The 27,308-nt window shown below is 53.1% G+C and overlaps 1 protein-coding gene across 6 annotated transcripts in view; it reads right to left on the reverse strand.

Moving 5' to 3' along the window:
- Positions 1-27,308, reverse strand: part of Ak8 (adenylate kinase 8) — a 109,815-nt gene that overhangs the window by 42,780 nt on the left and 39,727 nt on the right. For 5 of the 6 annotated variants that reach the window (XM_078048527.1, XM_078048526.1, XM_078048525.1 and 2 more), the window contains 2 exons: positions 22,976-23,065; positions 5,758-5,899 (listed from right to left, as the gene is read on the reverse strand). In XM_078048527.1, coding sequence (XP_077904653.1) covers positions 5,758-5,899; positions 22,976-23,065 — 232 coding nt within the window. The remainder of the gene's footprint in view (positions 1-5,757; positions 5,900-22,975; positions 23,066-27,308) is intronic. The other variant, XM_078048528.1, reaches the window with a different exon arrangement.

Genomic DNA, 27,308 nt, shown 5'->3' on the forward strand with positions numbered 1-27,308 from the left:
AAACAAACCAATAAGAAACCTGTTGCTTCCCGCGCCCGCGAAACCTGTCCCAAACCCTATAAAAATCTCTGTATCCCCAAGCCCGGTGTGCCAGTTCACCAAAGCTCCGGCTGAGGTTCTGCTGGGCACCCACAGGCGCCTGTGTCCCAATAAACCAACCTCTTGCTTTTGCAGCCAGTGTTTCGTGTGATTCTCCTTGGACAGGGATACGGGGGTCTTTCAGTGGACGGGGGTCTTTCACCCAATAGTTGGGAGTGAAAAAGACTCAGAAGCCGGGGGACTCCACAGACACCAGGCTGCAGGGCAGGCGGAGAGGGCTCCTTGGAACGTGCAGCAAACTCTGTTTGCTCCCAAAACTGCACAGAAAATGGGGGGAGAGTCTGCAGGTGGGGGCCAGGCGAGGAAGGCAGAGGAGGCCTCCACGGAGGCCAAGGCCCCAGGACCCACCAGCTGCGCGGGAGTCCCCAGGTCTCAGTGGGTGCCACCTGCACCTAAGGTACAGCCAGGAGAGCTTGAGCTCTGCCGGAGCAGAGTAAACCCAGAGCCCTCCTCCCTCCACCTGCCGAGCCGCTCCTCAGACACGAAGGGTGCCTTCTCCAGAGGACAGGTGTGCACTCTCAGGGCTGAAGGGCCAGCACAGGGAGTCACTAACAATGTGTGGCAGCAGGGCCCTCTCACCACCCGCCTCCCTCTGGTCCTGAGACAGGATCCTCCTGAGGATCAAGAGTGGCCCAGAGGAAAGACCCCAAGGACGGAGGCCCCGGGGATCCAGGAGAAGGCCCAGTGGAGACAAAGCAGGGGCCAAGGGGCGCCCGACCCGGGAGAAGGGAAGACTGTGAGAGGCAGGAAACCAGACTTGGGAAGGAAAAGGCAAGAGAGACACTAGGTGGGAGGGAGACCTCTCCTCCCTCCCCTCCTCCAAAATCAAGCCTGTCACTGACATTCTCAGAGACAGGAAGTCCACGAAGCAAGATCAAGAAACTACAAAGAGAAAATCGAGAAAATAAGAGAACTCTGCAGAAACTCCCAGAGATAGAGAGGGCAGGGGGGGAAATGAACTTAAAAAAATATCTAGAAGCAAAAAAACCCACCCCCCAAAAAACAACAACCACGGAAACAAAGAAGGTCAGAGGGCAGTCTTGGCGCTCCAGTGCCAACCAGATAAAGGGAGGGCAGTTGTCACCAAGTGCAGAGAAGGGCCGGACCCCAAGGACACGGGCCTCCTGCCTAAGTTCAGCACAATGGAGTGGATCAGACCTGGGTCAGGACATAGGAAACTTCACTGGCGACTCCCAGAGGGGAAGAGTCACAAGTCCCCGAGCATTAGCAAGGGACCTCTCAACAGCATCCCTGGAGACCAACCCTCGGAGGGAAAATGATTCCCAGCCTTTGGTTCCCTCCCAGCAAACTACCCAACAAGTTTGAAGAGAGAAAAAAAGACACCGTCAAACATACAAGATGCCAAAAAAAAAAAAAAAATCACTTTCCGAACTTTCCCAGGAAGCTGCTGATGGACGTGCTCAATTAAAACAATGTAAGAAACCAAAAGCAAGATCACATATGAACTCTCTGACCTGGGGAAGGTGATGGCACTGCTGCGGGAGGCTGCCCTCCTCACACTGGCACGCCTGTGTCTCAGGTGCCACAGCCTGGTGCTGCCACGCCACCTTTTACCTGGAAGGCACTGGAGGATGTGCTGTGTCCAACCAGGGAGTTCGGGAAAAAGAGAGATGAGTGTTCCGGAAACAGGGGCTCCGGCTCGGAAGGAAGGTACAGGGAGGCCCTCTGATCTTAGTGAGGAGATGTCCTAGAAGAGCAGCCAGGCAGGAGCCCAGAGAAAACCCAGGCCAAACAGGAGAGTTTGGGGGTCACCAAGAAAAAACTGGGACTGGCAGGTCACATACTATGAGGACGTTGAGGAAAACAGTTCTGAGAGGCTATTGTAGGTGGAAATTACCAATTAATAGGTACACAGAGAACTCATCAAGTGAAAAAGCAAGGTAGTTACTAGTTTTAGGAAAAACAAAATGTAAGAAAAGAAAGACAAAAATTCGCTCCTTCCAGCGGGGAAAGCTCCCTCACAGTAGGTTTCCTAGAAGGAAGACTTGGCTGGCTATTTGGAGCCCACTGGCAGAACTGAGTGCTGTTGTTCCCTAGAGCCATCAAGAAGCCTGGAAACGGACAGAGCCTTTTCTTTTCATACGCTGGGGTGCGCCTCCGAAAATCCAGGTTTTGTTACTGCAGAGAAAGGGGAGAGTGTTGAGTGGACGAGTAGCAGCCACCTGAGTCACTTTCACCAAAGACACACTTCCAACTGAACACGGTGCTAACATGAACCTTCATGTGCCGAATAATATGGCACCAAAACATGCAAAGTAAAAACCACAGAAACACCATAAAAAGAAAAAGGAACACAATATTCAAGGGCAGGTAACAGATCACTTAGTCCTCGATGGACTGATGACAGACAGACTACCACCACTCGGGAGCAACAATAAGGAGGTATACAAATTATAAAATCAATAAGGCTGACTTAATATATACTTTAACTTAGAAATACATGTTATTTTTTAATACCTACTGAACAATTATCCACAGAAGAAAAGTTTCAAAAATTTTGATGCCGTACTTGAATTATCCATACTCTATAGGAAAATGAAAAGCTAATGATAAAAGTTGAAATGATAACAACAAAATGCCAATGACATGAAAATGTTCAAGCTCCTAAATGATTCTCAAGTGTAAGAAAGCTCAGCTATACCTTCGGAATGCCTTTAAAATAATGAAAACATTAGACATGAAAAATAGGAGCTACAGCTACCGTTGCAAACAGAGGACCACTCAAAGCCTTCACCATTTTAGCACTGAACCAGAAACACAGAAAATTAGCAGATCATGCATTTTGCTTAAGTCTTATAAAATTAACAAAACAAACCCAACACAAAAAGAAGCCATGAATCATGGGCTGGGGTGGTGGCTCAGTGGCAGAGCTCTTGCCTAGCATGTGTGAGTCACTGGGTTCGATTCTCAGCATCACATACAAATAAATTAAATAAAGGCTCATCAACAACTAAAAATAAGATTGAAAAAAGAAGTCATTGATCAAGAGAAACAAAAGTACATGAAAATAGAATACAAGTCAAGCAGCAGCAGAATTGATAAACATTTTGTTTGCCAAGCTTTCTTTGGTAAACAAAACAGAAAAAGGAAACAGAAAAATTTTAAAAAAAAAGGAGGAGGGGGGGCGCTACTAGTTAAAGTAATCCTCAAAAAAGAAGAAGAAACAAACACATAAAACTAGCAACAATAAAGAAAAAATGACCACAGGTCCAGAAGAAATGGGAGAGCCCACAGAAGGGGGACTCATGCCAATAATGACTTAAAGACCTGGGCGGGAGAGGGGTGATTGTCTAGGAAGAGACTCGTTGCATGAGAAAAGAGAGAAATTAAATGCTGCAAGCAAAATCAAGTTGTTAACAAGCCACCTCTGCTCCAAAGTGCCTGCTCCAAGGAATAGTTACTGTGAAGCTGTAAAAACTCTTCCCGATAGGAGCAGGCAGGGAGACCTGGGATGATCACACTCTGACACCAACGCCTGGGAGCACAAAAACACGGGACTTCAGACCCATCTTGTGCACATTAAGTGCAAAAACCTAACTAAGGACACACCCGTCCATCCCAGCCCCCAGCCGGTTAGTGTCTTACCGCTGCCATAGGTATCTCCACAAGCTGCTGCTCAGAACCACTCCAATCGATTATCTCACAGTTCTGTGGGCCAGAGACCCAACGTGAGTCTAAGTGGGCCAAGGCCAAGTTGGGCCAGGCCGAGGTGCTCTCCTGGGTTCACTGGTGTCCCGGGTCCCCACTGCCGTGTCAAGCCAGCAGAGGTGTGTCAAATCCTCCTCTGCTTGGACTCCCTCCAGCTTCCTCTTCTGTCCCCTGTGCTTCAAGGGCTCATGTGATTGTTGTGACCCACCCAGATATGTCAGGGGGACCTCTCTATTTTAAGGTCAATTGGTCAGTAACCCTAATTACATCTGAAAAATCCCTTTTGTCACATAACATTCAGAGGCATGACAGCTGGGGGCAAATATCATGAGGTCAAAAGTCTACCTGCCACAAGCAGTATTGAGAGACTAACATGCCATGACCCAGCCCAAGAATAGAATAGGTACTGACGTAAGTCATCACACGAACATGTCGTAAAGAGAAAACATTTTAAAGTTTCTTAAAATGGACTTTATAAAATTCAATATCCCCTTAAGACATTTGACACCCATGGAGCCCCAGTTCTGTAACTTTATGAAAAATGCATATCCCTCAATCCAAAGCCTGTGGCCAGCAGTGCTGCCTATCAAGACAGCCCTCGGGTCAGGAAAACAGCCCCCGGCCGGGCCTGGTTCTGCAAGCACTGCCCAGCCAATACGCGCCAGCCAGGGCAGCACTGCGGCTGAAAGGAGGGGCCCAGGGCAACCATCTGTGGGCGCAGAAGGACCAGCTGCAAAACTTCCAGGGACGGGCAGAGGGTTCTAGAAGGAGGCTGGAGCACAGAATCAACAGGGAAAATCAATCCTGTTTCTGTTCTCCTGAACAATCTAGAAAATAAGGAGGAGAAATCACTTCATCAAAGTCTCAACATGAACAACCACAGATAACACCACACGGAAATATGCTTCACAGTGTGGCCCAAGAGTGCTGTGTTCCAACACCTGAGACCCCACATCAGCTTACAAACGGAAGGCAGGTCCCATTCAAGTCCCCTTACACATCGTGAAGTGCTACAGCCTTCACCAGGAGCAATGAGCATGTAAAAGAGATGGCAGAGAGAGTGATGGGAGGGCCGTGGCCTGCATTTATATTGAAACATGTGAGCAGTGTGGCACTGCTGCAGAAAGGGACATGTGGAAAACAGAACGTTCAGGAAGGGACCCACGTATTTTGAGAGGCTGGACATACAAATGGACAATGGTCAGACCATACACAAAAGCAGAATCAGAACCGCAATCCACAGCAACTGCCCAGGAACCCAATGAGGAGCCCTCAGCCCCAAAGAGTCAGGACCAGCTTCCCTTACTTTGCCACCATTCCCAACGCAGAGGAAGCCAAACATGCTCCCTCACCAATCATGCAGGATGCCCACTTTGCGTCAGCCCAGCCCAGCTCCCCAGGCCCACAGCCTGCTCGGGAGGAAGCTGCCCTCGCCCACTTGCCTGCCTGCAGCCTCTGCCCCCTGCTCCCACGAGCTCTCATCAAGTGGCCCTGACCCTGGCTGGCCTTCACTTCGTTCTGCACCACTATGACTGCAGCCCCTCTCAGGTTCAAGGCAGTGGAGGAAGGCAAGGCTACTCAACAGTATTCAACATGGTTCTGGAACAAATGTTAACCATCGGCACAAAGAAGACTCACACTGCATACCCACAGCAAGACAAATACCAAGGGCGTCAGAGATCTAAGTGCAAAAAAAGCGAAACTATTGAAATAGTAGAAGAAAATATCAGTTGATTTGCACAACAATCTCACAAGGAAGGCGAGTATGGTATTTATTCCCATTTATGGGTGAAGATATCAGATCCAGCAAGGAACATGAAAGCCAGGGTTTGAACTTCCTAGTGCCCAGGGCAAGTGGGGTGGGTAGGTGGAAATGGGTGGACCCGCGTCCGTCCCACTTCAAGAACATGAGAACACTGTCAGATGGACTCAGTTCTCTGAGTCCTGGAGGGAGAATGCCCAGGGCCTGGCTCTGGCAAGACGGCTCACCTGTTGGGGATGTAGCCCAGGCTGTCGAGCTTCTGTGCCTGGTCCAAGTCTCGGGGGACGCCATGCAGCACCCACCCTTTCTGCACACAGTCCTGCCGGTCCAGGCGTTCAGCCAGTATCTTCATGATGACGCTGTCAGGGACTGCAGAGAAAGGAGAGTGGGTGAGTGTTCGCCTGCTGGTCTGGGCTAGGGCCAGTGGCTTCCTGGCCTTTCTGGCCCACAGGCTGAGCTGCTGAAGAGGTGGGTGTAGGTGGAGCCACTTGGGAACCCTGTTTCCAGCCTCCTCCATGTCCCAGCAATAAGAGGTTGGAAGAAACCGGTCTGCCTGAGATGGGGAGTGTCCTGGTGACCGCGTCCTTCCCTGACCTAGACAAGATCCCATCACCATGGGCAGCCAGGGTACTTCCCAGGCCTTCAATGACACGAGGGCAGTTCCCCGATCACCAGCAACCTAACCGCTGCCCAGAAGCCCACTTTCTCGTACTGACATCTTGGGGTTAGGCTTCAACATAGGCATTTTGAGGGGGACACAAGCATTCAGGTCAGAGCACCCCACAATGATCCAGCTCTGCAGCAATCACTTTTCACGGCAGAACACGAAGCCCCAAGTTTTAGTATTCTTCAGATGGGTCTCGTTGGTGCCCTGGCTGCTCTCTGCTAATTTGGGTCCACAAGCACCCCTGCCCTTGCTATCCCCGAGTCTCTCTCAAGGATCATTTGTGACTGGAGACTGAAATACAGTCCCACGGAGAAGACGAAGACGTTGGAAGCCTCTTGTTGACATTGCTGCGACTGACATTTCTCTCCTGGAATCCCGCCCTCCCAGGCTCATTAAGTGCCCTGTGTTGCCGATGTACTGCGTCCCAGCGATTAGCACTGCGCTTCCTGCACTTTGCACTCATTTCCCAGAAATACTTGGTAAATATTACCACTGTTTGCTGTGAAGGTGGCCCAGGTGGGCTGCTGTGCAGGAGCAACAGTGACAGTGTTCAGCAGTGTCTCTGGAAGCTTCTGCCCTTGGGCCTGGCAAGTAGCCCTAAGGCACTTATGAAGCCTCCAAGGCCCCCCCACACCCCGCTGACAGCCAGGTGAACCTGGGGGTGCGCGGTAAATCACAACTGCTGCTCAAACGAGACCAACTTGACCGACTCCGGGGAAGCTGCAGTCGAGGCTGGGAGCATGGCTCCGGCCCTCACCAGGCAGGACCCAGGCCTGCCTGAGCAACGATGCCCACCGGCCGTCCACCTGCAGCCTCAGTTTGCATCTACCACAAGAGGCAGGGGCCCATTGCGGTGGGTCAACACCTCGTATGAAGTCCTGACGTGCAGTAGACACTCGATGATGGTGGCTTGGTTTGATCCAGGAGATGTGTGTCAGGGAACAGAGGTTCAAGAACATTTTCTGGTTTCTCTGTGGCCAGCGAGTCTAGGATGCTGAGCCCAAGGCAGCCTTGGAAGTTAGAGACCACTGGGTGATCGGGTCCTCAGCTGAGGTGCTTGTTTACATTCCAGGGTGGGAACCCGGGGACCTCCTCTTCCTCTCCCCAGTAGGACTTGTGCACTCTAGGGTCAGGTGGCTGGAGCTGGGAGCTGTCCAGCACCTCCAAAAGCTCTGTGACCCAGGAAATCAGGGCTCCACCTCTGAAGGGCTGGGGCGTGGGGACCCAGCTCTGAAGGTACTGTGTGCTGCAGTAATCGTCAGCTCTCTGACCCAGAAACCTTGTGATCAGGAACAGCGGGGTGTCTAGGCCCACCTGGAATGCTGCTGGGGTTTGCACCTGGACAAGAACTTGGGCACCATAAGCCTCCCAGGGCTCCCTCCAGGGGGTGGCTATCAGCACGTGGGTAGTGCCAGGCACAGGGCTCAGCTTGGCTCTGACATCAGGCAGGACACGGGGCCTGCCCTCTGCAGGTCTGTGTTCTTGTGGGGGTTGGCTCGGTAGACAACACCCAGGTAGACAACCACTTCAGGAAGAGACGATGCCAATGATGGAGACTGTTGGTGTGACTGGCCGAGGCGGCCTCTGGCGCAGTCACATTGGCTGAGATCCGAACGTGGACACCCAGGCCCATTAGGGCCTCCTTACTCGGTGGTGAGGACAACGTGGGGCCAGATATTTTCTGATTGTTCATAATGACGTTCTTGGAAGCCAAGATGCCCAGGGAGGCCCAGGGAGGCCCAGGGAGGCCCAGCACCTGAACTGCAGCTTTCCCGAGGGCTCGAGGTCATCCCCAGGACCTCCCACATTTTGGAGTGGGAAACCGAGGCCTGACGAGGGCTAGCTCATGCGGCTTGCCAGTTGGCACATGGCCCTCCCATCAAGCCCTCAGCTGATCTCGCGCCTCCTTGGCCAGTGTCCCTGGAGCTCGGGCGGCTCAGCCACGGAAAGCCCAGTCCAGAGGTTTCTTGGCCAGGAGAACGGGGCCAGGCTTCCTCTCCTCCTCCAGAGACTTGTCTTCCTTTTCTCCTTTTTTTTTGGCCTTTGGGTAACAAAGATCCCTGGGGGAGACTCCCAGTTCCCACGCCCTTTGGCCCCACGGTCCTGGTCTAAGAAGCACCCTCCCGCTGAGGGAACAGGCGGGAAGAGGAGTGTCAAAGACCCACGTCAGGGCTGAGCTGGGGCTCAGCGGTAGAGCACTCGCCTAGCATGGGCAGGTCACGGGAATGGTCACAGGCAGGTCACAGGAATGGTCACGGGCAGGTCACGGGCGGGTCACGGGTGGGTCGCGGGTTCCATCCTCAGAACCACATAAAAATAAAGGTATTGTATTTAAAAAAAAAAAGGAAGAATATTTAACAGGACTGTTCACAATAGTGACATTGGGACATGCAGAGTGTCCCCCAGACACTGGGCAACCTTCATAAAAGGTCCTAGGATGGGACACCTGTGAAAAGCAGCTCAACAACTGGCTTGTGGAATGAGGACCAATCTAAACCTTTTTTTAGTTGTAGATGGCACAATACCTTTATTTCATTTATTTATGTGGTGCTGAGAATGGGACCCAGTGGCCCGAGCATGTGAGGCACGCGCTCTCCCACCGAGGCACTGCCCCAGCCCTCAACATAAACTTTTGTGTAACTGTTTAAACACACAGGAGAGCGAGGAGCGGCCACCACATGATGCTCCAGAGTCAACTGATCCCTCTGGTTCTGGAGCCCAGGGCACCAGCATCAAGAGGGGACAAGGACCCCATCCAACACAGTCCTGGCTGGAAACCGCAAGGCTGAGAGGAGTGGGAGGGGGACCCACAGGGCACCTGCTGGAAGACTGGGAAGCCAGGGAAACAGACGAGTCCAGCTGGAACAGGAGCCGCCACAGCCCCTCTTCAGGAGGCAGGGAGAGATGACCCCACACCTCGTGCTGGGGAGTCCATCTGTAGCCATTGCTGTGGTGCCTGCTTGACGCTTGCTTTGCGAGACGGGGACCACAGGGGCCAAGGGCCTGGCCTGGGCTGGACAGCAGACCCGGGGGCGTGGGAACAGCTGCGGACTCCTCTTTAGCACAAGGCTCCTCCCGAGCCAACCAACGCGCCTGCCCTCGCACGTGACCAATGAAGCAGCCCCCTCTCACCAGGGAGCCAGCCGGACCCCCTATTGTGGGAACCCAGTCTCCATTCAAAAGGGATGTCCCCGCGGAAGCCTTACCAGGTCCTGAGGGAACGGAGACTGGTCAGGAAGACCCTTCTCTCTTCCATCCCTTCCAGCCACACACAGTTACCTGATCTCAAGTTAAACAAGCAGCCCAGAGAAACTTGCTGATGCCTGGGATTTGCTGGGGGTCTCCGGGCTGGGGGGGTTCCAGGTGCAACAGAGGGGCCTTGAGCACCTGCGGGCTCAGTATGCTGGCCATGGGTACCCAAAGGAACAGTATTCTCTTTCCATTTATAAAGTGTTGTATGAGCTGGGCAGGCAGCGCCCGCCTGTGATCCCATCGACTCAGGAGGCTGGGACAGGAGGATCCCAAGTTCAAGGCCAGCCTGGACAGCCTAGCAAGACCCTGACTTAAAATAAAATTAAAAGCTTAGTGGCAGGGGGCTTCCTAGCATGGGTACGCACGTGTGCACGTGCACACACACACACACACACACACACACACACAATGGAGTATCATTCAGCCATAAAAAGAATGAAATCTTGTCATTTGCAGGAAAATGGATAGAGCTATAGACAAAAGACAAGAACAGAAAGAGAAGCATCACTGTCATGTGTGGTATCTAGAAAAAAGCTGACATGAGCATTGCAAGGGAACTAGCCTGGAAGGAGGAAGGGACAGGGGAGTGAGAGAGGACATCAGGGCAGGTGGATATGTGGGATGTGGCGTACAGAGGTATGAAATTGTCACAATGCCCGTTATTCCGTGTGATCACTATATACTAATAATTATAATTTAAAAATCAGCTTAAGAAGCGTGTTGCCTTGCCCCCTCTGGTTCTGGGGACAGAACTCTGGCCTTGAGTACGTTGGATAAGTAGTTCACCCCTGAACCCCACCCCCAGCCCTGAAACAGTCTTAGGAGGTAGACCTGGCCACCCAGAGAGCCCATTCCCCAGGCCAAGGCCATCCTGTGCCCAGGAGGTGGCTCCCTCGGGGGCCCTGGGGTGTGGAAGGCCCTGCCCTTCTCTAGCTGCACAGTTCAGGACACTCTGCAGAATCCTGGCAAAGCTGCGTGGGCCCCGCAGGGCTGCGAGGCTGAGGAGCTCGGGGTCCCCTCCCAGCACTGGCTCCGAGGGCCACAGGACCTCTCTGGGGAGACAAACTATGTTGCCCTACCTGGGAGGAGCGAGGGGAGCACTCCTGCCAGACGACAGAGGACAGACCCCTTGGCCGCTGCCCCGGAGGCCACTGCCCACGCCCAGGCAGCCTCTGTTGCCAGCAGCAATGTGCACAGTCCAGGGGAAGGGGACCCCAAAGACAGCAGACCCAGCCCGGCGTCTGCACGGGCCTGGAGATGGCTTCTCTGGGCCTCTGTCCCTGCTGCCCCTGCCCACTCTCTTCCTGCGGGCTGTTTGTTCACGTTCCCAGCCTGGGCTCCGACCGGCCAGCTCTCCCGGTGTGGCTGCTGGATTCAGAGTCCCCTTGGTAACGGTCCATTTACCCTTTATCCTGCTCACACAGAGGCCTCTCAGGGCTGTCTGAAGTCTTCCACCATTAAGTCAGACGCCTCAGGCTTGATTTCTGGGTCTGACAGTTAACATCTCACCCTTCCTACAAGCTACGCCAAGGGCTCCCTCTCTGGAATGTCCTGTCAGCCTGAAGTCAGCAAAGTGCAAGATATAAGTATCCCAGTTTTTCATGAGGCCACGCCACTATTTAGTTTAGGGTTTTTTTTTCCCCCAAGCTCTTCCGTGAAAGATGGCAGCCCTCAAGTTGGCCTTAAGTTTATTAAAATCTCAATCCACTGATTCCCTGTTGGCGGGGGTGCTTGGTGCAGGGTTGGTGGGGAGACATTGGCAGGGGGCATGCTCCTAGGCCCTGCAGTTCTGCCAGGTACCCCTCCACCCACAAGCCCTGGCCAGGCTCCCGTCTCAAAGGCGAAGCTGTTGTTAAAGGCCCAGGTTCGGGCTGGGGATGTGGCTCAAGCGGTAGCGCGCTCGCCTGGCATGCGTGCGACCCAGGTTCAATCCTCAGCACCACATACAAACAAAGATGTTGTGTCCGCCAAGAACTAAAAAATAAATATTAAAAATTCTCTCTCTCTCACTCTCTCTCCTCTCTCACTCTCTCTTTAAAAAAAAATAAAGGCCCAGGTTCAAGGCCCCAGGTCGGGCTCCCTCCGCCACCTCCACTCCACACTTCAGACCCAAGCGGCACCAGCTCCAGTCTGGCTGCCCATGAGATGGAACCGGAGGGACCGACTCCTGCCGTGCTGCTGGTCCCACATCCGTCACAGAGTGGGTGAGGGGAGTTGTGGAGGCCCCCAGAGCACCCAGGCTGCCGAGAGCCCGCCCTGGACACCCAGCTCCCCCTGCACCTGGTTGCCTGCTGTCTGTGTCATCGCAAAGTCCTGAGGCCACAGCGTTGTGCACATCACTTCATGTTCTTGGGCTGGGGCTGGGTTGGGGGACAGAATCAGGAGGGGCACTAAGGTCACCTGGGTTCTCAAAAAGCAGAGGAAAGGAAAGGGCTCCCTCAGCTGGCCCCTAAAGGTAAGGGCCCCAGACACTGGACACCCCAGGCCACCTATGCATGAGAGACTCCCCTCCAACGCCCCCCCCACACCTCACCCACTCTTCCTGTCCTCACGTGTCCTCATTCTCCAACTTCCTTCCCCCCTCCAGCCCTCCTGAAGTGAGGTGGTGTCAGGCCTGCGGACACCATCAGAATCGGACCCCCTTCCCAGCACCCAGCACAGCTCCTGGGCTGCCCCCGCCCCTGAAGGGGGCAGGATAGAAACAGAACAGGACTGTGGAGGAGGAAGGGCTGCTTTTGTTTTTGTTTTAAATTTCCATGTAATTACCCTGATACTTGAAAGAAAAGGGGTCACACCCCCACCAAGGGTCTCTTCTCCAGAAAGCTAGGTGCTCTGTGCAAGCCAAGCTTGGGGCAGGGCCTTCAGGGTGCTGCTTAATAGCACTGTAATCCCAGGAGAGTTAAATTAACAATGTCTGGGAGACAAGCACTCTCTGGGTGGTCCTGACTCCTGGCAGCTGAGGCGGCAAGCCTTCACCAAGCTGCAGCTGGAAGTCAGGATGCCTCGGACCTGCTGGGGGCTGGGACCCCGAGGGCGCCAGGGCTTCCACCAGCAAGGCCGTTTGTTTGTTATGTACTGCCACCTGCTGGTCGATCTTGGACCCTGCACCAAGTGAGCATTTCTCAGGCTGCAAGGATCATCTCCAGACCTGCAAGGGAGTCGCTGAGAAACCCAACTGGCCCACCAGCAGAACCAGGCAATTCTGCAGGGGGCAAAAGCCCACTGGCCCGAGCTGCCTCTTTGGTAAACTGGGTCCCTTTCCCCAGACAAACTCCTGTGTCGCTGGGCCTGGCTGCCCAGGTACAAGATTGAACAGCTTCTAAGGCTGCAGCTGCATTCCAAAAGTCTGTATTTCAACGTCTAATTTCTTCCTAATGACATGGGGATTACTTGAAAGAAAACAGTGCCAAGAAGTAACAATGCTTTGATGCTGGAGTTTTTCAGGGCTAGGGCAGTACATTCGCCTGGGGCTCTGGGTTCTGGGACCCTCTGTACACTCACCCTCAGAAATTGGCTGCCCACCCTCTACCACCCCCTCCTCTGCCACATCTGTGCAAGAAGCACATCAAAGCGCCCACGCAGCACTGACACGCCCATCTCTGTAGCAGAGCTGACCAACAGCAGACATCTCAGTTTCTCCGTTTTATGAAGTTTTAGATAAGAAAAAAGACAACTAAAAAATGGGCACTCTTCTATAAATAACTGGTGCAGTACTTAGCCAATGAATACAACTTATTAAACAAAAATACTCCATTGGCCAACCGTAACAACAGGATAATTATTCATATCTCAAAGTGCATTTTTACCTCTTTCAATGAAATCGAGAGACTCTGGGAGAGTGAGAAGACAGGGGTGTGTGGGCTGTATTGCCCAGGTGCGCTGCACTAACAGTCTGCGCTGCAGAGCAGAGTTTAAAGAACACGATTTTCCCTTCATTTGAATGACTGGGGGCTCAGAGGTAGTTATTTCTCCCCCATCTCAAAAGCAGCCAGGACGCTGTTACCCAGACAATCAGTGAGAAGAAAGTGGGCCCCCATAGGAAAGCAGGGAATGGGGCTTCGAGCCTGGGGTTCTGGGATGGAGGAGACACAGTGACAAGCTCACACAGCGGGTGTATGTGCTACAGTGCACTGGGAGTCGGCTCTGGCCAAAGCATTTATTCCAACACGAATATTCATTTAGGTAACCATCATAACAGTCCTACAGAAGGAGTGACAGCATCTCACTTCACAGACTGGGAAACAGGCACAGAAAGAAGAAATGACTTGCCCAAGGCCACCCAGCTATCAATGGATTAGCTTGGAGTTTGCATTTAAATCCAACGGAGAAATCCATTTTGAAAAGAACAGAACTGGATTTTCAGGTTGGGAGTGTGCAGAGTTCCAGCTTCTAAGAAACTGGAAACTGTGATCTGCCCCACAGCACCCTAAGCAAACCTGGACCACCCAGATCAAGCCCTCCCTGGTGTAGTGGATTGCTACCCTGCTCGTGGTGAAGGAAGGGCTCATTACCCTGCTCCTGCATCTGAGGCTGGGTCCTCGGGAGCCTCATGGCTGATCAGCACCTCTCGCCCCTGCCACCCTTAGACCCTTGGGATGCTGGCTCTAGGTAAGGAGGAGCCGGCCTGCAGCTGCCAAGCCATGAAGAAGCCAGACAGCCCCCGGGGGCTGCAGGGAGAGGGCCTGGCGGTCAATCCCAGCGCATCAGCCCAGGTGCCAGGCTGGGAATGAGAGTCCGCTGGGCACCCCGGCCCCAGCAGAGCACCAGCTGGACACCCAAACTGAGGTGCAGAGGTAGGCTCTGCTCCTGGGTGATTCCATCTGAGCCATCTCAGCACCGAGCAGCCAAGCCCTCCCTGCCAACTCTGCCCCAGATCCTTGCCACCAAATCAGGAACTAATCACCGTTTTATGTCATTAAGTGTGCTAGCTCGTTGCACTACAGTAAGTCATTGGGGCTCCAGAGTTGGGGTAAACTGGAGCTTCACCAGTTCCTGGGCACCGCAGGCACCCAAAGCCGGTGGCAGTCACAGGAAGAGTGAGACAAAAAAGAAACCCATATATGAAATATACACGTGCCCAACAGGACGTGCTACCACCCGCTTGGCACCACTATTGTGCAATCACGGCAGCTGATACCCGCTGGCTGTGGCCGTGCCCAGGGCTTCCATGGCACACACATAGCCACAAACGACTGTGGATGTCTGAGTGCCCGCGGGACACTGTGGAAGCTGAGGCTCAGACAGAGGCCCCATGGCCCTTGTTCTTCCAGAGCCCAGACCCATAAGTAACCAGTGCCAACTGGACCGACACTCGCTGCCTCTCTAGAAGCCCGTCAGGCTGCCCGCTGTCCCCTGCAGCCCATCTCTCGCTTCCCTCAAGATTGAAGGGGGTCTCACCTGCGCAGTGCCTGGCACTGTCCACACCACAGGGATCCAGATCCGCCGTCACATGGTCACTCACTCATTCACCAATGTTGGCTGAGCTCCCCCCTGAGCCATGCTGGTGTGGGGACTGATCACCCTCCCAGCCCTGCCCACCTGTGGAGAGTCCTCCAGACAGGCTGTGCATGAGCAGAGATGGAGGGACTCTGGTGTGTGAGGTCCCCAACAAAGTCCCTCTTGCCTCCCAGTAACCCAGCCATGATTGGCAGCCTGGGAGGAATCAGAGTCCTAGCGGCCAAGATGGGGACAGGGCCGCAGGAGGAAGCTCTCCCACCTTCCACCCTGATGCTCAGGACAGCCTGGGAGAGAGGGAGGGGGATGGACACTTCCCTCCTTCACACTCTGGGAAGGTCTTCTCCACCTCCCGCCTCCCACACCCTCTCCCTGCCCAGTGTCCCTTGTCACCCACTGCCCTTCACTTCGCCCTTCTCACTCAGAGCAGGTGCAAAGCTGCAGGCCCTGCTCCCTGGGCTCCCCTCCCTCTTCATTCCTTTCACAGGGACACCTCAGAGCTGGCTTCTAGGTGACAAACCCCATGTAAAACTCCTGTCCCTGACCTGGATCTGCAGGCCCCACCTGCAGCCCTTGGAGAGAGAAGCAGTGTCCTCCCTGTCAGTGGAGGACACCCTAGAGGGAAACGGCTTCCGGCTGGGCTGCCCTGGCTGCACCAGGAACCTCCTGCCCGGAGAAGCAGGCGGGCCTCCAGGGTCTGGCCTGTCTGAGACAATTTCACAGCTGAGTGCGTTGGAGGTTTGCTCTTCTCCGAGGCCACAGGGCTGCCCGCGGAGAGGGAAATGTTTTCGGAAGCTCTGGCCAGAGCAGGAGGGCACCTTGCACCTCTGGGCTCTCCTTAGACTTCCCAGAAATGTCTGGTTTAGCTGGGGGGTTTTATTTGTTTGCTTGTTTTAAACCAGATCCCTGACACACAGCAAGCACTTGGTGAGCACTGGCCTAGCAAGAGGCCGTGGGGCTGTCCCGTGGGGATGAGAAATGGTACGGAGCTGGGCCGGGCCCTGAGCCTGGGGGCCTGTTCTTGGTGGTGAGAGAATTTGGTTGAATGGATGCAGAAATGAATCAAGGCCCAAACTGTCTCTTTTCCTGCCGGGCCAGGCTTTGAACAGAAGGCCTCTTGACCTTTCAGTGCCAGGCACTGCCCCTCCAGCAAAACACCACTTAGATAGCGCGGAAAGGCGACCACACTTTGGCCATGAAGGACTAGTTAAAAACACCGACGCCCATGGGGCGCGAACCTGTGGGTGCACAGGGGCCCCGGGTCGGCCGGCCCCTTCACAGAACCACTCTCATTAACAGGCCCTCGGGTCCTCCGAATGCAAACAGCACGTTCACACCCGCCGACCACCATTTGGCTAGCTCGGCTGCAGCTTTCTCTCGGGCTGAAAAGACTCCTACCTATTTTCCATAAGGAAATCTTTGTAGCAGTCCCAGCGGAAAAGTCAAAAGTTTGACTTGAAAAAAGAAGCTACTTCAAAAGCATTGTCAGAGCGAGGTGAGGGTCCTGGAAAGTGCATACATTACAGGGGGCATCCGCTAATCAACCTCCAGGCCCCCTCCAGGGGGCCTCTGGCTGGGGGACGCGAGAGGGGCACATGCCAACACACATCTGGGGGAGGCGAGGTGGGGAGACCCACACTGAATAAAAAAGTAAATTAGCGTGTTTATGACTCACTGCTTGGACTGTGTGCGTGTGTGTGTGTGTGTGTGTGTGTGTGTGTGTAGAAAAATGAAAGAAAAATGTTGAGTTTTTTTTCAATAATAAAAAGGGAGCTGCTCTGCGGGGCCCCTAAAGCTTGTGAAAAATTAAACTCGACGGATTCAAACTGTCCTATTTCCACTTCAAAAGGGAAGAGGCACTGAGCTCTTCCCAACTTATCTTCAAACGCCCAGCACCCTAGAAAGTTTCTGCAAAAAAATAAAGGCTCCTGTTCCCCCAAGCGCTGTGCTGGTTCCTGTGCCCACTGTCTCTCCCGCCACTAATTATACCCTTGTGAGTCTATTAATCAACTGGTAAATTATTTAGAGAGGCATGCGCTGTGTTCAGCTCCTACAAACACCATGCGGAAGGCTCACTGGCAGCGGGCAGAGGTCCCCCAGGGTCTCCCCTCCACGGGAAGACGGCTCGCAGCTTGCCAGGCTGCCCCGCTCCAAACAAGAAACAGCATCCGCTTCTGCTCAGATGGGGAGATTTACTTCGTCTTTCAACTCGGCAACTCTTTGCAAGTTTTTAACAAAAGAGAAAAGCAGGCCTATTGTCGGATCTTTAGTGTGCATTTAGTGCCGAGAATATTAATTCCCCTAAAAAATGAAGCGCGTGGGCTGGGCTCTGATCTAGGCCACTGGGACCTGGACTAGGGAAGAGCTCTGGAGATGGCTGGTAACCACCCCAGCTGGGCTCTGCTGCCTGGGTGTGCCAGGGCCAGAGCTCATTACCAGAGAGCGCAAGTCAGGCCTCCAGTCTCCCTCGAGTCCCGCCTCTCCTCAGGTTCTATTAGGCCATGAGGGACCTTCTCCAGACTGGAATGTTTAGGAAATCGAGGGGTATGCAGGTGGGGCGCAGGTAATGCTCCATAATGATCTGCCTTCCACGTTCTCTCTGCACACCAGGAATTTTGCATTGGGGAAAGTTATTACACCAATTAAATGGCTGTGTTCACACCTGAATGGGTGCGCGTGGAGGAGTCTGGGCCTTCCTACCTGCTGCACCGTTGGTCAGACGCTCCACTACCTGACCAGCGAGCTGCGGTGGGCTGCAGCGAGTGGCTCACCTCTGCTCCAGGAGGGGTGGGGGTGAGGAGAGCAGAACTCACTCAAAAGTCCCCCTGCAGGGGTCACATTTTGGCGGACAGGGTCCCGACACTTCCACCACGTTCTGAGCACACTACTGAGGGGATCGAGATGAGCATCTCTCCTGCGTAGAGCGAAGACTCAAACCAGCACAGACAAGAATCGCCTCCGGCTGGTTTTAATCCCATCCCTGGGCAGCCGAGCTCTGGAGAAAGAACAAGCAACTGCGAGAACCAGAACGATTACCGAGACCTCGTGGCTCCGCTGCTTGATTTTGGAGAGAAAGAGACTGCCCAGAGCCCGGGTGCACACACGGTCACAGGCTATCAGGGCCAACAGCCTCAGTTCAGTTGATAGAGAAACGGCTGAGGACTTGTTTTTCCAAAAGCCCCAAATCGCTTTGACTCATGTCTTACCCAGGTACAAGTGACAGGAGCTTTCCGGTGAGGAAGGCTGCGTGATTCAAGCTCAACCCTGCTGTCCTTCGCAGACCAACCCCCGCCCACGGTGCCGCAGTGGCTGCATAAAGAAGGCCGCGCAGAACCCTGGGGAATAAATTTGTTCTGTTCTGCAGATGGAGTCAAAATGAGTTTAGAAGGTCAGACCTGTATATTTCAAAGTCCAGGGCACAGAATAAGCATCTCCCCATCCCTCTGTCCACGGCACCATCACCAAGAGCCTGGGATCAAGATATTGAAGATGACTAAGATGGGGCCCTAGAGTCCATTGCCCAGAAAATGGGGAAAGAAGGGAAAACAGCACAGTTATTAATTCTGTTGCTGATTCCAAAGAAGGAGGTGTTGGCAGCACTCGTGAGGACAAAAAAGAACATGACCGAGTCTGTAGAGGTCACAGCTGGGACTCAGCATCAGAGGCCAGGTGGGGGAATAGCAGGAGGAGGCTCACGGGGGAAGGAGGCTCGGATCTATCCGTGGAGCAGGAGGGTGAGGAGGCCACCTGTGCAGCAGGTGCCCAAGAGGAACAGATCAGCACCTCCGGGCCACGCAGCTCCAAGTAGATGGCTGGGGTGGGAACCTGCCACTCCAGGGACTCAACCATTGTGACAAGTGACCAGGAGGCCAGCAGCCCAGAGGATGGGCAGAGCAGAGTCCCCACAGAGGAGGCCTAATACCCAGAGGAGCAAAAGGCGTGTCTCCAGGAAGCGCCACATTGTCTGGCCTGGGGCTGCCGAGGATGCGCAGCTGGACTAGGGTCTGCTCAGGTGGTGACGTGTGTCAGCCCTCTGCCTGAGGTCTCTCTGTCCTTATCATACCCTTCTCCACCAGCCATGCTCCCTGCACCATGTAGACGGCCACAAGGAGGTGTCTGGCTGTTCCCCCAGGCTCCCAGGAACGTCACCAGCACCACGGGGCATAGACACCCAAACTGCACCTGGGATTCAGGAGAGAGAAATTGGAGATGCCTCCGTAGACCCCCAGAGAAGACAGGCAAACAGCCACAGCCTCCCTCTTCCAAGAGTTCTGCAGTCTAGAGGGTGCACCAACAACTGTCCTTGGGTGCTCTGGAGGGACCTTCTATCCTGGAGGCGGGGACGACCCCCTTCCAATTCTGCCTCCACTCAGTCAGCAATCTTCCTGAGCCCGCTCTGGGGGCCATCTCCCTGTTCCCACCAGTATGTGGCCATGCAGTGGGTAGCTCTCCTCAGACCTGGCCTTGGAGGGGATGTTGGAAGCCCAGCCATGGCCTCAGATGCCAGACACATCTCCATGCAAGAGTCCCGGCCTGGGCACACCTGATGCTCCAGGGACTATGTCCTCATGAGCTCAGAGCACAGGGTGAGGGGAAGGGACAAGGCTATTCACCACCCAAAACCTGAGCAGGTGCACCCAGGGACTGGGGACCCTGAGCCACAGATGTCATTGATACTCTAGGAAGCGGGGCAGCCTCCACCGGACCACCAACAGCAGTTACTCAGCAAAAAGCAAGGCTGTGGTTGGTGGGTAGATTCCGTGTTCAGTGGGATCTTCTCTACAAACTCAGTTTCTATGGAGAATCTCTTCCTTTGCTGGGTGGTCCCTGCAAAGCCTGGGTGGTGCGGGGCTCCTCCTGGCCAGCCGAGAGCTCCGGTTTTCTTTGCAGCGTCTCCACATCCCACTAATGAGACCCTGTTAGTGGTTATGAATGTAAATGCATTCTTTGTTATCCTGCAAGATCAGGATTAGTGAGATGACAGGATTTATTGCTTCTGTTAGGAAGATATGATACTGGTTGTTGTTGTGTCTTTAATTTTGTAGGAAGAGCAAAATTATAGAGCTACATAGTCTAAACAAACACAAAGCCGTGGGAGAAAAAAAGCACAAAACATTGAAGATGGAAGCTATCCAGGTCTCTCCAACCTCATGGGAAATGTGACGGTGCACTCAGTCTCCTTGGTAGTCACCAAAAAAGCAAAACCCAAACAAACCAAAACCGTCTGCACCTGACCTCCACGGGGACTCCCGGGTTTGTTACTGGTCGTGGGTGAGATAAGCCACTGTGCCTAAGGCACAGATGGGCCCAAGGAAACTCACTCCTGTTCCTATACAGGGAAGAACTAGCAATTGTTCCCATTCACCTTGCAGATGCCAGTTGGGTAAGTAAATACTGTGGTGCCCATAACTGACGGTCCATTAGGCTGTGCCATCGCAGGTGCCCAGTGCCCTGGGAGGCCAAAGGCAAGAAGGTTACCCGTTCAGATGGTGATGAGCATGGATGAAGAAAACTAGAAGGTCAAGTGCTCGTGACCTCAAAAAGAATCAAATCAACATGCTAGTAGGACCTCCTTGGGAACTGCAATACTCCAGGACATCTGAGAGCTAAGGGCTGTGACATATCACCATCCCCAACAATCACTAAAACTGTACAATCGCATGATTGATTTGAAATATATAAATAAAATATAATGTGGATATACATAAGTTAATGGAAAATTTGAACAACACTAATATGCAAAGAGCATCTATAAACCAATTACAACAAAAAATAGCTTAATTGAAAAATAGTGGCTAAGGAATTGACCAGTGGTAGAGCACTTGCCTAGGAAGCCTGAGGCCTTGTATTTGTATCCCAAACACTGAAAGAAAGAAGGAGCAAGTGAAGACAAATATAGATCAATAGGGCCAGGCCACAGAAGGGCAATGCACAAGAGATGGAACCTACACTGACTATCTCATCAGAAGGTGTTCAACCTTACCAGTACCACCAGTAACCAAGAGGCCACAATTAGAAAAAAATAAGTTTGGGGGCTGGTGCTGTAGCTCAGTGGTGAGCATGTGCCTGGCATATACAAGGCCCTGGGTTCCCTCCCCATCACCACAAAAACCCTAAACCAAACGACAATAACAAAAAAAATTTTTTTGCACTTAACAGTTTGCAAAGATTGCAGCGATTAGCTACAGTGGGCAGAATAATGCTCCCCAGCCCAAAGCCCCTGGTACCTGCAGGGGATGAGGGGATTTGCAGATGTGATTAAGTCAAGGTTCTGAGACAGGAAGTTACCCTGGACTGTTTGGGTGGGAGGGAGGGAGGCGTGAGCCAGAGGGGTGTGACAAGAGGAGCACCCTGCTGGCTTTCAGGTAGAAGAGAGGGCAGGAGCCAGATGCAGGGCCTCTAGGACCTGGACGAGGTGGTCCACTCTTCCCTGGAGCCTCAGGAAGGAACCCAGGACAACGAACTGTCAGGACCAACGCCTGGCATTGCTGGAAAGGAAGGAAGCAGGCGTGTGCCACCGCAGGCGGCGACATGAGGGCCGGGCTACATGCCCATTGTTCCTGGGCACAACCATGAACCCAACCCCTCAATCCATCTTGAGATACCAGGGGCAAGTCCCGACTGTGACCTGCTGAGAGGGGCCACGCTGCCTTCATCACCAGTGTCCTGCCGCTTTCCCTGTGGCACACCGCAGGGCTCATCACATTCCAGCTGGTGGCATGATGACCCTGCAAGCAGGGTTCCCCCCATCTCACAGGGGAACTGGGGCTCCAGAGGGCCTGGTGGTTTCTTGGGGCCACGCAGCTGTGGGGGCAGCACTGGAACCGAACCAGACTAGGAAGCACCACACATGACTGGTTCCCTCGCTGCCTGGCCCTCTCACTCCGCGTCATTCTGGGTGTCCCTCAGTGACTTTGGAACGGGCCCCCTCTGACCTACCCTTGCACAGATCCAGGGGTCCCATGGATCTCTCTCTGCTCCCTTGAACTTCACCCTGGGGACCAGGACTCCTTGGGACAGCCAGGGCAGGATGCCTCCCACAGGCACTCTCAGCTGAAGGCTGGGAGCAGGCAGACACTGCCTCATTAATCACTCTACCCAGAAAGTGGCAGGAGAAGGAGCAAGAACCCTGCTGGCCAGTGGCCCAGGTGACGGCCATTGCCTGCTAGGATGACAGCTTCACGGGCGTCGATTCTCCCCCTTCCCTTCTCCTCTCCTCCTTCTTTCCTCGGTACAGGGGGTTGGACCCAGAGCCTTGACATGCTGTCAGGAGCTCCACCACTGAGCAGCATCCCAGCTCTTCTCTAAATTCTGTTTTGTGATGGGGTCTCAGATACATGGCCCAGGCTGGCCTTGAAGCTGTGATCCTCCTGCCTCAGGCTTCCTAGGGGCTGGGATTTGGGGTGTGTCCACCAGGTTTGGGGTTGATCTTCTTCATGACAACCATATGGTCACGTCAGATGTGATATCTAAACTTGCACGACTGAGTGGAGGCACCACAGCACTTGTGCAAGAGACACGTGAGTGTGTGGAAGATGCAATGTCCAGGGAAGAGATGCAGAGTTTCTCAAAATCTGGCCAGGAGCAGACTGTGTGTCCTCAGCAGCTCAGTGCCCTCTCTGTGCTCCTCTGTGGTCTCAGGAAGCTGAGCTAGAATGAGCTTGGAGATGTCCTTCCTAAGGGTCAGACTCAGAGTGCTTTCAGACTACAGATGACAGGGGGGATCTGGAAAGATCATCCAGTCCTGCTCCCCCACTAAACCCCTGAGGACCAGTGGCCTGTCCACCCTGGCCTGGCCTGGCCTCACATCTACAGAGCCCTCTGCACCTCCTGCTCGCCGTGCAGTGGAGGACCGGGAGGCTCTGCAGCTCCTTGCAGCACTCCATGTCACTGCTTTGAGAAGCAAGAACCTTCTAGACACCAGTGACGACCCCCTGTAGGAACTGGCCTGGGCCTCTGCCTACTGAACACCCAGTGTTCTCCCCGACCTTGAGCCCTGGTGCTCAAGCACTGGACGAAGAGCGCATTCTCTGAAGCCTCAAGTGGTGGCAGGTAGGGGAAGCCTGGCCTACCTGTCACCTTCTTCTCCAGGAAGGACCAGATGAGCTCGCCGATTTTTGACTTGTCGGCCACTGCCTCTTTCAGCAGCTGCCCGCAGCACACTGATGGAGAGAGGAGCAGAAAGACACCCGTCAGACCTCCAATAGAGGGAAGATGGAGAAAAGGGACCTCAGGGCAGGGCTGGTGCTTGCGTGCTGGGGTGCATGTGGCAAGGTCGACGTCAGAAAGCAGCTGGGAGAGAAAAGGCTGAAAGGAAGGCACTGGGCAAAGAACAGATTAAAAGTGGATAATGTGGGTCACGTGTGAGGCCCTGGGTCCCGTCCTCACGCCACATACAAGGATGATTACATAAAATTAAGGTTTTAAAGACATATTTAAAAAAAACCGTAGACAACGTGGGATGACACTGACCAGGAGGTCCCTGAGAGGCCGGGCGGCACTGGAATGACTCAACAGAGTGCGCAGCTCTCTGGTCGCTGTGGAGGATGAACGTTGGCGTGGGGAAAGGCTCCTCCCTGACACCACCGCACAGGGAGGGCGGGGATGGCGTCCCTACAGACCTTCTGCTCTGAAAGGCGTTCCAGGGATGGTGGGTACACAACAGGTGGCCAACTGATCTGCAGTGGGCTCAGCTACTTTGAAAGGCCACACTGGAGTGAGTGCCCTGCTGCATGGCCCACCCTGGACGCATCCCACGGAGCAGGGGTCTTTTCCATCATGCCCCACCGTGTCCCCAAGCCTGGGCCATGGCTGGCACGTGGGAGAGGCTGGGCAACCGGTGTCCCACCTCCTGGACTAGGAAGGCCCTCTACAGCCAGAGCGCAAGACTCAGGACAGCAGGAATCTTGTCCTGAGGGGGGGGGGGCAGTTTCCCCAGCAGAGACCACAAGGGCTGATGGGAGTGTTCCCACGGCCAAGTCTGCTTTGTCTTATTCCTTCTCTCAACAGCCTGAGGCTGTGATAAGCAAAGGAAGCTGTTTCCGGGAGAGAGCCAGGAAGGGCAAAAGGGGGATGCGAACCAGGTCTGGAGGAGATGGAGAGGCCTCGGGCTCTGGCCACGGAAGGAGCAGCAGGGGCCATTTTTACTCTTCTCCTAGAAAGCTATGAAACTGAGCAAAATCCGTGAAGCCACTCTTTCCAGCCTTGGACGGCACGGGGCTGTGACCTTGAGAGGGGAGACACCCAACATGAGCCCCACAGTCACCCTGGATCCCACGCGTGGGCACTTCTCAAACCAGCACAGAAGCGGGGCACAGACCGAGCAGCAGTGTTGCTGGGTGGAGGAGACAGCCTGGAGGTCGGGATCCAGAGCTGGAATCTGAGGAACAAGCTAATGGAGGGGGGAGCAGGCACGGAGGTCCCAGCATCTGCATGGAGCTCGTGGGATCTTTGGTCAATACCAAGCTGCACAGGTGCAGAGGGAGCCTCCTCGGGGCCTGGGAAAGGAAAGCTACGGGGAAGCTGAAAAGGGAATGCGATTCACAGTGCTGGGGATGCCGGCGCTGCAGCCAGAGGGAGTCCTGCTGAAGACCCCAGAAACTCAGCGGAGACCCCAGAAAGGTCACACTGAGGTGTAAAGGTGCCCTAGCCCTGTGGTAAGGACTCTGGGATGCCTCATTTAAACAGCCTCAAAGTGAGGGGCTGAGGCGGTAGCTCAGCGGCAGGGCAGTTGCCTGCATGTGGGAGGCACTGGACGGGTTCTCAGCACTGCATAGGATGAAACAAGTAAAGGCATGCTGTCCGTCTGCAACTACAGAGTGATTCTTAAAAAGTCTCAAAATCAAGTTGATTCTCCAGTAAATTAGCTGCCTGTTAGAACTCAATTCTTATTTATTTATTTGTTTTTAGTTGTTGATGGATCTTGTTTTATTTATCTGTATGTGGAGCTGAGAATCCAGCCCAGTGCCTCACACATATTAGGCAAGCGCTCTGCCACTGAGCCCCAGCCCCAGTCCCCAGAACTCAATTCTTTTAAACTCAAAATTTTTCAAGCAGAAGCACATGTCCAGCAAATAAACAAAGACTGCTTGACATACAGAAAATCAGAAAAAGGCAAGCCTCTTCAAGGACAGCATAAAGGCCATAGAACCCGAGCGAGGGATGGTGGAGATCAGACCTGGTGCACCCAGCCGAGCCCAGCTTGGGAAGGTGAGGCAGGAAGATGGCAAGTCCAAAGGCAGCCTCGGCAATTTGGTGAGGCCCTTAGCAATTTATTGAGGTTGTCTCAAAATTTAAAAAAAAAAAAAAATTTAAGAGCTGGGGATTTGGTTCAGTATTTAAGCACCCTTGAGTTCAATCCCTTGAACCAAAAAAATAAAAAAGAATTGGTACACCAAATCTTTAAAAGAGTAATTATAGATACAACTAAAACTTTAAAGGAAAAGGTAGTTAAAATGAGTGAGCAGATGGGGAATCTCAGCAAAAAAATAAAAACTACAAAAATAGAAACAGATGGAAATTCTGGAACTGGAAAATACAAAATCTTACATGAAAGGAATCGCCGGATGAGTTGCAGCGGATCTAGAGACAGGAAAACAGGCAATGGAGGAATTAGAAACTGAGCGGAAATGGGGAGGAAGGAATGGGGCAGAGGAACAGTCTGACTTCCTGGCCACCCAGAAGAGAGGGGTGGGGCATGTGAGGGATGACAGAGGAGAACCTGGTGACCCAAGTGGCCACACATCCAAGAGTCTTGGAGACTAAGCAGGATCAGCACAAAGGAAGCCACGCTTTGATGCACCAGAGTCAAATTGCTGAAAGCTAAAAAGAAAGAGAAAACCCTAAAAGCAGCCAGAGCGGGAGGAAAGACGCTTCATACACAGAGAAACAAAGACGAGAGAAGCTGCCGGGAGTCCTCATCAGAGGCAGTGCAAGCCCGAAGACAATGGATGACATTTCCAAAGTGCTAAGGGGGAGAAACCTGTCAACACAGATCTTTGCAAAGTGCAGGTACAACAACGACACTGGCAGACACACGAAAGCTGAGAGGATTTGTCACCAGCAGACTTTGACTAAAAGAAATATTAAAGGAAGTTCTTTAGGCTGAGAGAAAATGATACCCGATGGGAGCCTGGATCTACACCAAGGAAGGAAGAGTGTTAATAGGCAGGACAGTCTTCCCTCTTATTTCCTCGCTTCAACACAAATGGCTTTTAAAAGAAAAATAGTTATGATACATTGTGGAGGTCACACAGCAGCACCAAGGACCGTGGCGGCCTGTTGGTGGAACGCAGTGCCATGGGGATGTGCCATGGTGAAGAGGTGCAAGGGTCACCCCAGGACCGTGACAAGCCGAGGGCACACGTTCAATCTCTAGAGCAACCACCAAGAAAGTCAGAGAGACACTCTTAAGAGGGCAACCGCACAGATGAAATGCATCACTACAGCGAGCTGTTAATCCAAAGAGAGCAGGGGAGGAGGAGGGGAGCAGACCACCCAGAGAGAAAACGGACACCAGGGTGGGGAGTGCAGCCCCCTGTGAGACGGCTGAGAAATGCACCGAACTCTCCAGCTGCAAGACAGGGAATGCCCGCTCGGATTTTTAAAAACAGCAAATCCCCAGTATGTGTTGTCTGTGAGGCCCATATTTAAAACGTCACGATACAGATAGCTTTAAAGAAAAGGAATAGAAGATAAACCACGCGGACACTGATCACAAGGTGAGATGACCACGTGTCAGACCAAGTGGACTCTAAAAATACGAAGATGAACAGAGAGGTAGAGGCTATTGCCCAGCAATAGAAGGGTCGTTTCATAAGAAGACATAACAAGACTTAATGCATATGCATGGAAAAAACTACATGGAGCAGACACTGGAAGGAAATAGACAAATCCACAATTAGAGCTGGAGATTTCAACACCTCTCTTCCAGTCAGTGAAATCACAAGTCTAGAGAAGCCATTCAGGACTGGAAGGTTTGAATAGCGCTGTCAAAACCTCATCCCGACTGACATTTACTGAGCATTATAGCCAACAACTTCAGGATCCATGCTCTTTTCTAGTGCACATGGGATTCACCAGTGCAGACCATATGCTGGGCCATAAAAAGTATCAAAAACTTCAAAGCAGCAAAATTAGACAGCAATAGAATCAGAAATAAGTAAGAAAAAATAATCTGGAAAATAATCTCCAAATATTTGGAAACTAAATGATGCACTTCTAAATAAAATACAGGTGCCAAAAAGAAATCACAAGGGAAATTAGAAAGCTTTTTGTCTGTGTGTGTTTTTTTATGGTGAGTGTGTGTGTGCACGCACCAGGGATTGATCCCAGAGGCATTCTCCCTTTGAGCCACATCCCCAGTCCCTTTTATTATTATTATTTTTTATTTATTTAGATTTTTGA

This window comes from Ictidomys tridecemlineatus, chromosome 4, assembly GCF_052094955.1.
Source record: "Ictidomys tridecemlineatus isolate mIctTri1 chromosome 4, mIctTri1.hap1, whole genome shotgun sequence".
In the NCBI taxonomy this organism is placed as follows: domain Eukaryota; kingdom Metazoa; phylum Chordata; class Mammalia; order Rodentia; family Sciuridae; genus Ictidomys; species Ictidomys tridecemlineatus.